This window comes from Dendrobates tinctorius, unplaced genomic scaffold (genome assembly GCF_039654945.1).
Source record: "Dendrobates tinctorius isolate UK_male_01 unplaced genomic scaffold, ASM3965494v1 ptg000177l, whole genome shotgun sequence".
Taxonomy (NCBI): Eukaryota; Metazoa; Chordata; class Amphibia; order Anura; family Dendrobatidae; genus Dendrobates; species Dendrobates tinctorius.
Genome location: NW_027361844.1, coordinates 6,066,128 through 6,080,059, shown reverse-complemented (window position 1 = coordinate 6,080,059; position 13,932 = coordinate 6,066,128). Strand labels below are relative to the sequence as shown.

Genomic DNA, 13,932 nt, shown 5'->3' with positions numbered 1-13,932 from the left:
ATGCAGGGCTGGCTTACCTGCGACGCCGGCTGTCGGCAGCTGGTAGCGCAGTCCCCGGGGTTTTCCTCATGCGGGCCCCGGGTTCGTGCGGGCACGGTCCGATTTCCTCCCTTCGGAGGTTCCTCACTGTGCCGCTCGCCCTGCGCGCGCGCCCGATCCTTCCCCTGCATGCAGGGGAAGCCGGGGGCAGAGACCGGCGTCTGACGTGGGAGCGCGACCGCTGACGTCATCTGGACGCGACGGTCATGGCGCCGGGCGCGACGCCGGCCAGGAGAAGCGGCTGGCGGTCGCGGGGGGGAGGGGTAATGAGGGGCCCACTCACCACATAAAAGAAGGAGCAGAAGCGGCTGCAGGGGTGACAATGGCGTCTCAGGAGGATCGCTCACCGTCCCCGTTGTCCCTGCCCCCATCGCAAGCTTCTGGTCGCAAGAGCCGCTCGAGCGGCAAAAGCAGCAGCCGTCCGAGTCACCGATCGATGGATTCCTCGAGATCAAAAGAGCGCAGAGTGCACGCTCCTTCGCAGCCCCAGAGCCCGGTATTCGTCTTTCCTGGGTGGTGAGTGATCTCCGTGAAAGTTAGACAATAATAGGCCTTCCTATGTCTCTTTTCTCTTTAGGGCAAAAAAGCTATAAGCAAAAAGAAAAATAGAGAATGTGCCATATGCCACAGCCCTTTAGCAAAAGACTACCAAAAGGACTTGTGTCAGCTGTATCCAGCGGACTATGGCTGAAGAGGTGTCGAGCCTGGCAACAAACCTCAGATCGATAATAAAATCTGAGGTACAGGGCTCACTTAAAAAATTATTAAAAAAGAAGAGTAAGAGTAGGAGAGCCTCCCCGAGTTCCTCGTCAGGCTCCTCCTCTTCGGAGTATCATGTTGAGCACGGGTCTTCTTCATCCTCAGACAGTGATACGGGGGGCAGACCTTGCTTTCCCGTAGAAGATACGGATGCTCTCCTCAAAGCCATCAGGTCCACTATGGGCCTGCAAGAGGAGAAGGTAGAGAGATCACTGGAGGATGTAATGTTTGGCGGCCTGCAAGAAAGGAAGAAGCGTACCTTTCCGGTCAATGACAAGGTTCAGGCCCTAATCGAGAGAGAATGGAAGAAACCGGAGAAATCAGGTAGCCTTCCCTCCTCTTCAAAGCGAAGATACCCCTTTGAGGCTAAAGACACGGACGTCTGGGACAAGGTCCCAAAGATTGACGCAGCAGTGTCTAGATCTTCCAAAAAGTCGGCCCTGCCCCTGGAGGACTCAGGGGTTTTGAGAGATCCCTTGGATAAAAAAGCGGACTCATACCTAAGGCACACTTGGGAGGCAGCGGCAGGGGGTCTGAAACCGGCAATAGCCGGCACCTGCACAGCCCGGTCATTAATGGTCTGGTTGCAACAACTTGAAGAAAAATTAGCCTCCAAGGTACCAAGGGAGAAAATACTAGGAGAAATGTACTTGCTACACGGAGCTGCTGCTTTCTTGGCTGACACCTCCGCTGACTCGAGGTTAACGGCAAGAGCAGCGGGACTATCGAACGCCGCAAGACGGGCGTTATGGCTCAAAGGCTGCCCTGGGGACATTCAATCTAAGGCGAAATTATGCTCATTACCATGTGATGGGCAGTTCCTGTTTGGGAAAAACCTGGATGACATCCTGGAGAAAGCCGGTGATAAAAAGGGCTTCCCCAGATTCATGGGTGATCAGAGGAGACCGCCCTTTCGGAGGGGAAAGTTCAATCGGGGCCGTCCCCCGGAAGAGCGGAAAAGGTGGGACGACAAGAGGAAAAAAGAACCAGGGTTCATGTATGGGGGAACTACCTCAACCGCCAAAAAATACCCGCAATGACGTCAGCCCTCCGGTGGGGGGAAGATTGAAGCTCTTTTCTCAAGAATGGGAGAAAATATCGGCCAACAATTGGATTCTGAGCATTATAAAAAATGGCCTAAAAATCCCTTTCTTCCAGCATCCGAGAGCTTCGTTTGTGGTAACCCCCGTCAGAAAGGAACCAGGAGAGCAATCAGCCATAGAAACGGAAATTTTAGGACTGTTGGAGAAACAAGTTCTAATAGAGGTCCCAAAAGATCAAGAGAGAAGAGGGTTCTATTCTCCCCTCTTCCTAATAAAAAAAACCAGACCTTTCCTTCAGAACAATAATAAATCTCAAGCGCCTCAATCAATGGATCATAAACCAAACATTCAAAATGGAATCGGTGACTTCAGCCATAAAGCTGTTACACCACAACTGCTTCATGGCCGTAATAGATTTGAAGGATGCCTATTACCACATCCCGATGCACCAAGAGTACCAGAAATACCTGAGGGTAGCCCTATACATCCAGGGCGACCTCAGGCACTTTCAATTTACAGCTCTTCCGTTTGGCATCTCCATAGCGCCAAGGATTTTTACGAAAGTAATAGCGGAAATGACAGCTTTCCTTCGAATCCACAATGTGATTATGGTGCCTTACTTGGACGATTTTTTGGTGATTGGCAATTCAGAACATCACTGCGCACACCAAGTAGAGAAAATAACAGAAACCCTGCAAAGACTGGGTTGGATGGTAAACTTAAAGAAATCAAAACTTCAACCCCTAAGGAAACAAACATTTCTAGGGTTCGTCTTGGACTCCGACCGTCAAGTTTGTCTCTTGCCAGAGAAAAAACTAGAGAAGGTGAGAGAAATGACCCTTACGGCAATACAGCATCCTCACATGACCCTAAGAAGGGCAATGTCCCTGTTGGGCACGCTAACAGCCTGTATCCCTGCGGTCAACTGGGCACAGTTTCATACCCGACAACTGCAGGCGGAAATCTTGTCAGCCCAGAAACGATTGAAAGGACGTTTAGAAGGGAAGCTGGAACTTTCCGAAAAGGGGAAAAACTCTCTCACTTGGTGGCTAGACGGCACAAATTTAGCAGGAGGAACTTTGTGGCACAGGCCCGTGTCCGATGTAATATTGACGGACGCAAGCTCCTCGGGATGGGGGGCACACCTGAGAGAACAAATAGCCCAAGGGTCCTGTAGTCACCTAGAGCAGAAGGCTTCCTCCAACTTAAGGGAGTTAAGAGCGGTAAACAGAGCCTTAGAGGCATTCATTCCCATGTTACAGGGCCAAAACGTCCGAATTATGTCAGACAACAGGGTGGCAGTGGCGTACGTCAACCACCAGGGAGGGACAAGGTCAAACTCCCTAATGGACGAAGCCAAAAGAATCTTTCTCAAAGCGGAACAACATCTAACCTCCCTGACGGCCCTACACATCAAAGGGACAGAAAATGTTCAAGCCGACTTTCTAAGCCGCAACAAGTTAAAACAGGGAGAGTGGGCCTTAAATCGTGTAATATTCCAGAGGATAGTACAGTTATGGGGGCAGCCAGTGATCGACCTCTTTGCCACCAAACACAACCGGCAAGTGAGGAGGTTCTGCTCATTAAACCCAGGGGAAAACCCGTGGGCAGTAGACGCTCTGCAAATCCCGTGGCTGTTCAAACTGAGCTATGCCTTTCCCCCAGTAGCGTTAATCCCGGCAGTGGTAAAAAAGATAAGAGACGAGCAAGCCAGAGTAATCCTCATAGCCCCGTTCTGGCCAAAAAGACCGTGGTTTTCACTACTACAAATGATGTCTCTCTCGGACCCGTGGGTACTGCCAGAAATTCCAGATTTATTAGCTCAGGGGCCGATATTCCACAAACAAGTCAAGGGGTTCCATCTGACGGCGTGGAAATTGAGAGGGCACTTTTGAGAGATAAAGGGTTTTCCCAGGGGTTGGTGACTACTCTAATAAAAAGTAGAAAACCAATAACAACCAATATATATGGCAGGACGTGGAAGAAATTTCTACAATTCCTGGGAAAACCGTTAGGTCAAGAACCCCCAATCGAGTCCATCTTGGAGTTCTTGCAGGCAGGCCTACAGCTAGGCCTGGCGGTTAATACCCTCAAGGTACAGGTGTCAGCGCTGGGTGCATTATACAATTGCAATATAGCGGCAAACAGATGGGTAGGCAGGTTCATAAAATCTTGCCACAGATCTAGGCCAGTTTCCCTACCAAAAATAGCTCCATGGGATCTAAATCTGGATAAGGAGCTGAATAATTACATCATGCGCTGCAGAGAGTGGTACGGCTGGCACTTTCCTGAGCTGGGCAAAGTCATCACCGATAACTTGGCATACTGCAAGTGTGTGCGGGCTGTAGGTGAGCTACAACACCTGCGATCCTAATGGGCAGAGAACGGTGCTAAACTCGCCTTACCACCCATCTTGTCTCCATTAAAGGCATACAGGCATTTGATTTTACCTATATATTTGCTACTAGTATTGTTCATGGTTGTAGTACTTTGATTATTCCACTGACTGGGTTCGAGAAAGTCATTTGAAATATTGTTTGTTTTATTTTGGCCGTTGATGATGACTGTTTTATTTTGGCCGTTGATGATGACTATCTAATTGCCTGATTTTCCAATGAGGGCAATTTCAGTCACTACTTCATCTGAGGCCATCAAGCTCCTGGCATTAACTATTATTTTTAGTGTCCATTTGTGCCCATATATTGAATTACTAATCTGTTCATTTTTTTTTATCATTGGCCAGGTGATCGGGTAAATTATGCCACCTTTGACCTCTCTGAGATCCTTACTGAAGAAGTGGAGGCAGAGGTGAAAGCTGCTGCAGAGATTTCCATGGGCACAGAGGTGTCAGAAGAAGATATCAATAATATCTTACACTTGTGTGATCAGGTGAGTGTTGGACCCTTGCAAGTGAGGAGTGTTTCTGCTGGTTTTCATCCAATTGCTTCACCACAATCAAGATTTAGAAAATCTTTGAGGATGAACAGCAAAAAAATGCATAAAAACGCACGTCTCCTCACTATTGAAAAGTTCATGTTTTCACTGCCTTCTGTAAAAATGTACATTATACAGTCAGCGCTTGTCACTCAGACTGTTACATACATACATACATATATATATATATATATATATATATATATATATATATATATATATATATATATATATATATATATATATATAGATAGGCATATGGGTATCTCTCGTGATTTTGCAGAAAAAAATATTCCCAGGTTTTGGCCATGGGGTTCAGTGTCAATTGAACCAAGTAATGATTTCAGACTCCTTGAAATAGGCCAATAAAAAGTTTGTCCTCTATTGTGTGAAACACCGTGATCGGCAAGGGATGCAGATCTGTAGTGTGTTCCAATATCGGGTTTGCCATTTATGTTGCCAGTGATGGATTTGTAGTTGAATTGAACACCCATGATTAGATTCAACATGTTCGTCACTACCACTGAGGCAACAATCAGTCTCTTAAAGGGGTGGTTCTCTGCTGGACAACCCCTTTTTTGATTCACGTCCCTCCTCTTCCCTTTCACCCTTTTTTCCACCATCTCATTAGTGTCTGTTCTAGACTTGCAAAATGTTTTGTTGAGGAGACATTAATGATGAAAACAAATGAAATTGGTTCCAAATATTAACCACTTCACGACCTTGCGATTTGACGTTTTTTTTTCATTTTCGTTTTTTTGCTCTTCCCAGAACCATACATTTTTTTTATTTCCTCTTCAATATGGCCATGTGAGGGCTTGATTTTTGTGGGACGAGTCGTACCTTTTAACAACACCATTGGTTTTACCACTGGAAAGCAAAATGGGAAGAAAAATTCCATGTGAGGTGAAATTTAAAAAAAAAAGTGCAATTCCACAATTGTTTTTTTTTGTTTTTTTTTATTCACCATGTTCACTAAATGCTAAAACTGACCTGCCGTTATGATTCTCCAGGTTATTACGAGTTCAAAGACACCAAACATGTCTAGGTTCTTTTTTAAGTGGTGAAATTTTTTTTCAAATTTTGTAAGAAGAAAAGCGCTATTTTCCGAGACACCTAGCGTTCTCAATTTCTTGGATCTGGGGCTGGGTAAGGACCTATTTTTTTGTGCGCCCAGCTGACATTTTTATTGATACCATTTTTGGGGTAGAAAAATGTTTTCGCCCATCTTTGCATTTTATTGCAATGTTGCAGCAACCCAAAAAAAAATATGCTACTTAACGATTTGATTGTTTTTATATTTTGATTGGACGTTTCTGAACACAGCGATACCAAATGTGTATTTTTTATTTTATTCTGAATAGTGCAAAAGGGGGTGATTTGAACTCTTTAATTTTTTTAAAACTTTTTTTTTTTTGCTTGCTTCAATAGTACTCGTAAAAGACTTGAAGCTGCTATCATCCGATCGCCTGTGCTACACATACCAGGGCTTCAGCACGGCTGTGTATAAATAATTATCTCCTGTGAATGCCAGCCACGGGGCGGTGTTCATATGAGATCTGCAATGACAAGCAGGAAGGGGGGTCTTCTGCAGACCCCCAGCTATCATGCCAACCCATCAGCGACCTGCGATCTTGTGACTGTGGCGCTGGTGTGTGGGGTTTGTGATACGCATCTGGTTTGCACTAGTTAACATCCGCTGGTGGTTCTCTGATCCACCCGCTGCTGTTAAATGCACATGACATCTGATTAGACCAGCTGTCATATGTAGGGAAAGATGTGGGCTCCATTCCAAAGGGAGGGACGCAACCTATGATGAACCTAAATGGTGGAGTTAAATATATATATTTATAATTTATTTTTTATTTTTTTAATCGGTGCTAATTATACATTCAACAAATTGTTTTGTGTTTGTACAAGTAGTCTACAGATCGAACCATTGCATGAATGTCTTTTTTCCTATATAATTTTTGGGAAATATGTCAATAAATACACACATTTTAATGCAAAATTGTCGTATTTTTTTCCTGCTGGGAGAAAAACGCAGTAGAAGCACTTCATATAAAGTAAACGTATTGTTTTGTATTTTTTTTTTTTCCCATCCATAGAATGCATACATTATGAAGATTGTACATGTTGTTGCTTTAGCTTGTGCTTTTTCCATTTAGGTAATAGAAATCACAGAGTACAGGACCCAGCTATATGATTACCTCAAAAACAGAATGATGGCCATAGCTCCAAACCTCACTGTCCTGGTAGGGGAGTTGGTTGGTGCCAGGCTTATTGCCCATGCAGGTCAGTCTTCACTTCATTCACCGGATTGCTTCTCTAGTCTTCGGACCAGCTCTATTTCTGCTGTGGTCGGTGATGATGATTAGATTACTTTGCCTGATTTTCCATGATGGCAATTCTAGTCACTATCTCATCTGAGGCCACTTATTGTTTTTATACTATTTACCCACCCTTTGCATCTCCGTGCATTGTTTATAAAAAAAATTTTATTTTTTTTTTCTCATTTATGGAGCATCTTCATTTATCCTTTTATTTTACCCCTATAGGCTCCCTTCTGAATCTGGCAAAACACCCAGCGTCCACTGTACAGATTTTGGGGGCTGAGAAGGCACTGTTCAGAGCACTGAAGACCAAAAGGGACACACCAAAATATGGTCTTCTTTATCACGCGTCCCTTGTTGGGCAGACTGCACCCAAAAATAAGGGAAAGGTAAATGGTACTAAGTGAGTCCTGGCGAGCAAATCCTCTGGTAATCAGTTGCGACTTCTTTCCAACTGGTCTTTAACAGAGTTATCCAGTTTCCCCCCCAAAATACAGCATCTAATGTTGTAAAAGAGAAGTAATACATGGTATTCGCCTTTATTAGGGCTCGGTTCGAGTTCTAGCTTCAGAATCCTTGGGGTACCGAAGGTTACTGATCCAGACTAGATAAGGTTTTGTTTTTTTCTTCCATCAGATCTCCCGTATGCTTGCAGCCAAGTCAGCACTTGCTATCAGATACGATGCACTTGGGGAAGACACAAATGCACAGCTTGGGGTGGAGACCAGAGCAAAGTTGGAAGCGCGTCTCCGAAATTTGGAGGAGAGGGGGGTAGGTACTACTACAGCTATAATATCAGTCTTGTGGTCTGTGATGATGACCCTTTTATTGCCTGATGTTTCTATGAGGGCAATATCAGTCACTACTTCATCTGAGCCTCATTGTTTCTATACCAGTACACTAGGATGTACCAATACTTTAATGATCCGTTGCTGATTTGTCATCTTCTTGTTCCTAGCTGAAGAGAATTAGTGGCTCCGGGAAAGCACTTGCCAGAGCTGAGAAATATCAGCATAAAAGGTATGAGCTGCTATAAGAGTATAGTTTGCATCTGGGTATAAGTATTTGTTTCTTAACATGTACATGCGTGGATATCCAAAGACTAACCACTTGAGGCATTACAGTGCATGTGTTACTTGTCTGAGCTTCGGGAGCTTTAACATTAAATCAAATGGCCTGAAAAACTTGTAGCTGATTATGATGCCGCCTTGTACTTGCAGTGAGGTTAGAACTTATGACCCATCTGGGGACTCTACCCTTCCCTCAGTTCCCAAGAAAAGAAAGATTGAAGAGGTTGAGGAGGAGGAAGAGCAGCCCTCGGAGGTCCGAGTGAAGAAAGCTAAAAAGCCAAAGATAGAAGAGGTTGAGGAGGAGGAAGAAGAGCAGCCCTCTGTGGTCCGAGTGAAGAAAGCTAAAAAGCCAAAGGTTGAGGAGGAGGAAGAGCAGCCCTGTGAGGTCCGAGCGAAGAAAGCTAAAAAGCAAAAAATTCAACCAGTTGAAGAAGTAGAAGGTATTCTTGGGCACAATTACATTGTGTAGACATCCGTTTAGTGTGGATATTATCATTTTATATGTATCTGTCTGCAGGTTAAGAGTGTTGCAATGTGACTACAGGGAGAAAATGAACTTTATTCCTCATGGGAGTTGCTGGCTTTCAATCTGCGGCATGCCCAGAGTAGCTAGTCAGTGTTCACAGCATCATTAGCGGTGTTTGTAAGTACGCCCCGGCAGTATGATTGACAGCCGACTCTACAACACATCTGTGTAGTGAGCGGTCAGTGCCTGGGTGTACTACTTTCAGCTGCTGCTCACTGTGTACTGAGAAATGACACTAGCTGCGCCAGGCATGCATCTATAACTGAAAGCCGGAGACTTCCAGGAGGAATTAAGTCTCCCTCATGTTCAGTATGGTAGCTGGACAGCATTGTAACAGTATTTACCTGCAGGTTTAGCATTTAGGGGGGCATAACTGGTTCTCTTTAAAACAGTATTGAATATGGGGGGAGAAACCTCTTGAACACTAAAGCAAACTTCACTTTTGTGCCTAGTAAACTTTAGTTTTATATGGAAATTGTTATTCTGATAACTTTGCAGAAGAACCAGAAGTTGAGGAGACACCAAAGAAGAAGAAGAAAAAGAAGAAAGTGATAAAGACAGAAGAGGAGGAAGAACCAGAAGAAGCACCTACTGCTAGCACAGTTGATGAGGTGAGAGTCCATACAGGTTAAAGGGGTTGTCCACAAATTGGACAAAACCTTCTTAAATACTACTGTCTCCAGTGTAAAATAATAAGCGCCTCTCCGACCGCACTGATGCCATTAAGTGATCGTTGGCATAAGGGCTCATGTTATTATTATGCCAAGTGAGCACCGCAGTCAGTCGGTGGCAACTAAAGGGCTGCAGCTCTTGCACCCCCAGCGAACATCCCAAGTTTCATCCAGGGGAAGTGTGACTGTAGCAGCGCATTGGTGGTGGCTGTTTTGGCTGCAGTGTTCACATGGCATGACAAGGGGTTGTCTGAGTAGTATACAATCACATGTGTGACCCATCTCTGGTCATAGTGCTGCTGTTCATATTCTTATGTATTCTCAATGTTTTGTATTAACAGCCTCCCAAAAAGAAGAAAAAAAAGAAGGTAAAAAAGGAGGAGGATGATGATGATGATGATGATGATGATTGAGAACAGGACATTTTCACAAAATATGGACTATATTTGTTGCAAGAGGACTTGACAAACTTGGTTTATCCAGCAGTTTTATCTGGATGCCCGATACCCTGTCTTAGTTTATACAATTCTCCAGTGACCGGAGCCGACGTGACCTCTTGTTTTTCATTGTTTAGTAATGTATGATACATAACATCAGAGATGAGAGCTTTTATATTGGTTGTCTATGATGGCTGTGCAGATTTATTCCTTTTATTTGTGTATGATTTTGTAGACAGTAAACATTTCTGTCTTGATCAAATATATTTTTATGAACGTTATCATTCAGTTCTCATTAACCACTTTTTTTTAATACTGGGAACATTTAGGCAGCAAGCAGAAACTGTATGGGTCCATTTTACACTGCGCTTTTGATCGTCCTTGTCTCTGTTTTTGCAACTTAAAGGGAACGTGTATCTACATTCATGCTTCCCAAACTGTGCACAGCCTGAGCCTGACTGTGCTTTTGCAGCCGGGTATGTCTTTCTCCCAAACACTTCAGCATTTAAGAGTAAACAGTTTGAACTTTTATCTTAGGTACGTAGGGAAACTGAATAAGTGTGATGCGGACCCTATCTGGATTCTCCCTGCTCCTCTCCAGTTGACTGACAGGTCTTTTGCGTGTGTGTCCATAGGGAGAGACCTGTCAATCACCTGGAGTGTGGTGGGGAGAATCTGGCCAGGGACCCCTTCAGACTCAACTCATATCTCCTTGTGGCCGGATCTGTCAACTATATTTTCTCGGAAACAAAACATAAAAGGTTTCTCGTGCAGCTAGGCTCTTGATTCACGCTGCCTGTGGTGTTTGGGCAGGATGAATTGAGTGACAGGATCCATTGGTTTATTCCTGCTGCTGCCCTGAGTATTCGATTCCACCCCTCTATATGGTCCCAGTGATAAAGGCCTTTTTATTTGGTGCTATTTTTATTGTCTTACAAAGGGGTGTGGCTAACAGGCTCCTCTGGGACGTGTCTCTAGGCTGCTCAACTTTATTATCCTGTGACACACCCATTTTGCAAAGACCATAAAAAATGAGGATTAATTACACAGGTCTGCAAGGGTAAAATGGTTTAAAAAGTAAGGCTGGGTTCAGATTGTGTTCTGGCATTCCGTTAGACGGACTGTGTTACACCACGGCATAACGCGATGTAACGCAGCCGTTAACGCTGCCATAGACTGCTATAACGTGTCCTAATCGGCATGCGTTAGTGATGTGCCGTCATTCTGTGACGGACCCTCGGACGCAGGCTGGAGCGTCCGTCACTGCTAGCGGGATAGCCTAACGTGATCGGACTGCATTAACGCATCCTGAACCTAGCCTTAGTGATATACTTTCGATTGCTGAATTCAGTAAAAATCGAGTAGCTTTTTCACAAACACTGACTCCATAGACTTTTTCTTGGCACCATACTTTGACCCCTTTTGTGTGACTTTGATGTCTTAGATTAGTTAGAAATTAATGGACGCTGTGCTATGATTGGCTGCTGTGGGCTGAGAAAATTTTCTTAATGCAGCTTCCAGTGTGGTGGTGTCCAGAGCATCCAATCATAGCATATCTTTCGTTTTAGCTCAGCAGTATAAGAAATGTAAGCTGTGCTGTGATTAGTTCTTATGGGCGTTAAAGACATTTTTTTTTTTTTTTTTTTTCTTCTCACAGTTCATAAGTGGTGATGAGCGAGTATACTCGTTGCTCGGGATTCCTCGAGCATGCTCAGGTGATCTCCGAGTATTTTGGCGTGCTCAGAGATTTAGATTTCGTCATCTCAGCTACATGATTTGTGACTTGTAGACAGGCTGATTACATGTAGGAATTCCCTAACAAATAGGCATTCCACACATGTATTCCACCTGTCTAGCAGTCGCAAATCATGTGGCTGAGGCGACGAAAACTAAATCTCCCGACATGTCAAAATACTCGGAGGACACCTGAGCATGCTCGCTCATCATGCTTGTCCAGTAATCCCGCAATCTGCAGTGTCCACAGTGATCACTCTTCTTTTTGTACTGCACATGTCAGCATTTTACTCTGTCGCTTAATTGGGGGACACAGAACCGTGGGGTGTTATGCTGCTGTCCACTAGGAGGCGACACTATGCAGAATCTGAAAAAGATTAACTTTGGCTCCTCCTCTGCAGTATACACCCCTGGACGGCGTCAGCCTTCTCCAGTTTTTGCTTAGTGTCGCAAGGAGGCTCACCTAAGATTTTTTTTTTTTTTTTTTTTACTCCGTTTTTTGCTTGATTTTTTTCAACGGATTACAGATGAAGAAAAGTGGGTCTCCAGCGAGACTCCCGGCATGGCTCCCTCCTCGGTCCCCTATTAAGAGGTACCCGGCTGAGGTCAAGATGGCTCTTCCCCATGTCGCTCCTTCCCCAGTCCCTCGGGTACTGGTTCGAAGTCGAGAATCCCCCCCCCCCCTCCTTCCCCAGTTCCCTTGGGCTCTAGATTGAGGTCGAGGATAGGATGAAGCCCCCTGACGGTGACAGCAACACCCTCCCTAATCCCCCTCTGGGGGCATTAGGTTGAGACACCGCAGGTAGGGCCTGTACCAGGCACCATTCGGCCACTTACAAGTCCAGGGACGCCAGCCCATCTGCGGGCAACTGTTGGGACTGGGGGAGGTGCACGCAGGCATGGCACTTGTCAGAGACAGGACTCCCTGCGCCCCTGTCTCTGCGGCAGCACCAGCTGCATAGCGCCTCAAAGGGACCCCCCCACAGGGCCCAGGTTGCGCTCATGACCCCACCGCTAGCCTACCATTCAATCCGGGGGGGGTCTGGTTTGAATCCGACACCCCCCCTGGACAACCGCCGTCCTGGAGCCCTTCTGGGCATGAGGTATCAAATTTAGGCCGTTGCTTCGGCCTAGCCGAAGTCGCCGCCTTATTCCTGCCCCCCGGCCCACCCCCCGGATGACGAAAATGACACTCTGCAGTGTCATAGAAGGGGCGGATCGAGTCAGGAAGGGCGTGCTTTTACATAACTCCGCGCGCCCTTTTCAGCTCTCCGCCGCCTTCCCCCTCCACCTCAGAATTCCGGTGGCCATCTTGCTGCACCTGAAGCTGAAGGCAGCACAGCGGTCTCTGGGGGGGTACAGGACTGGGATTTATCAACGCTGGACCTAGGGGACGCACCGGTGGGGTAAGATCACAGCTGGGTTCTCTGTACTCAGCTGTGAGTTCATATAACCTATAACGCTCCCCTATTCCTTTTCCTCTGCGTAGATACCCCTGTAGGGCCTCTGCTAATCAGCCTCTAGGCACTGTCGGGCTCAAGGAAAAGGACCAGACAAGACTGCTTTTATGCATCTGCACAGCCTGCAAGGCCACTCTCCCCAGTGGCAACACGTACCCGCACTGCCGGGACTGTACCCAAAACACAGGATCAGAACCCCAAGAAGTCCCTACCAACGCTTCTGCGACCACTACTGCGCCGGAATGGGCGACAGATGTCGCAGTCTATGACAGTCTATAGATAACCTGACCTCCACACTACTGCAGGGTCATGTCTCGGCTATGAACGTTACCCAGCAAAGGGACATCCGGTCTCAGGGACAGACCGCTTCCTACAGTTTGAGACGTAAGCGGACCCACAGGTCGCGTTCATCTGCGTCCTCACATAGCACTAGTTCGTCCCCCTCCAGGGAGAGACACAGTGGCTCCAGGTCACCGAGACCATCCCCTAATAGAGAAAGACAATGCGGATCTCCACAATGATCCCAGACCACAGAACACCTCCGCCCTAGTTGGCCCGCTAGGGAGCTCCTTAGCGATGCGCAAGACTCCGGGCATATGTGACTGTTCCATCCTTCGGGTGCTGGACATTTCTGATCCAACCCCGGAAGCACCAGAACACAAGATTTCCTTCGAGAGTGTTCAGAAACCATCTAAGGTCTTCCCTAATCACCCGGAATTTCAAAAAATACTTTCTGAACATTTTTCGCAGCCTGAGAAAAAATTCGCCAATCGCAAATACTGGGAAGCAAAGTACCCCTTCCCACAGAAGGACACTAAGAATTGGACAGATCTGCCTGAAGTGGACCCCCCAGTCTCTAGGCTGGCAGCACAAACACTTCTCTCACTGCCGGACAGCTCAACCCTCAAGGACGCCACAGACAGGTA

At 46.1% G+C, this 13,932-nt stretch overlaps 1 protein-coding gene and 2 non-coding genes across 3 annotated transcripts; all 3 read left to right on the top strand.

The window, feature by feature from the left end:
* The first annotated feature begins 3,342 nt into the window (after positions 1 to 3,342).
* LOC141054250 (uncharacterized) lies at positions 3,343 to 10,093 on the top strand. Its single transcript, XM_073551511.1, has 9 exons — positions 3,343 to 4,189; positions 4,585 to 4,730; positions 6,944 to 7,070; positions 7,334 to 7,497; positions 7,745 to 7,879; positions 8,067 to 8,128; positions 8,329 to 8,618; positions 9,203 to 9,315; positions 9,717 to 10,093. The coding sequence occupies exons 1-9, from the start codon at positions 3,358 to 3,360 to the stop codon at positions 9,786 to 9,788; spliced, it is 1,941 nt and encodes a 646-aa protein (XP_073407612.1). The 5' UTR covers positions 3,343 to 3,357; the 3' UTR covers positions 9,789 to 10,093.
* LOC141054305 (small nucleolar RNA SNORD70) lies at positions 5,225 to 5,314 on the top strand. The gene has a single exon (XR_012221399.1). It is a non-coding gene; the product is annotated as a small nucleolar RNA SNORD70 (small nucleolar RNA).
* Positions 7,912 to 7,988, top strand: LOC141054308 (small nucleolar RNA SNORD11). Its single transcript, XR_012221402.1, has one exon. It is a non-coding gene; the product is annotated as a small nucleolar RNA SNORD11 (small nucleolar RNA).
* Positions 10,094 to 13,932: the final 3,839 nt, after the last annotated feature.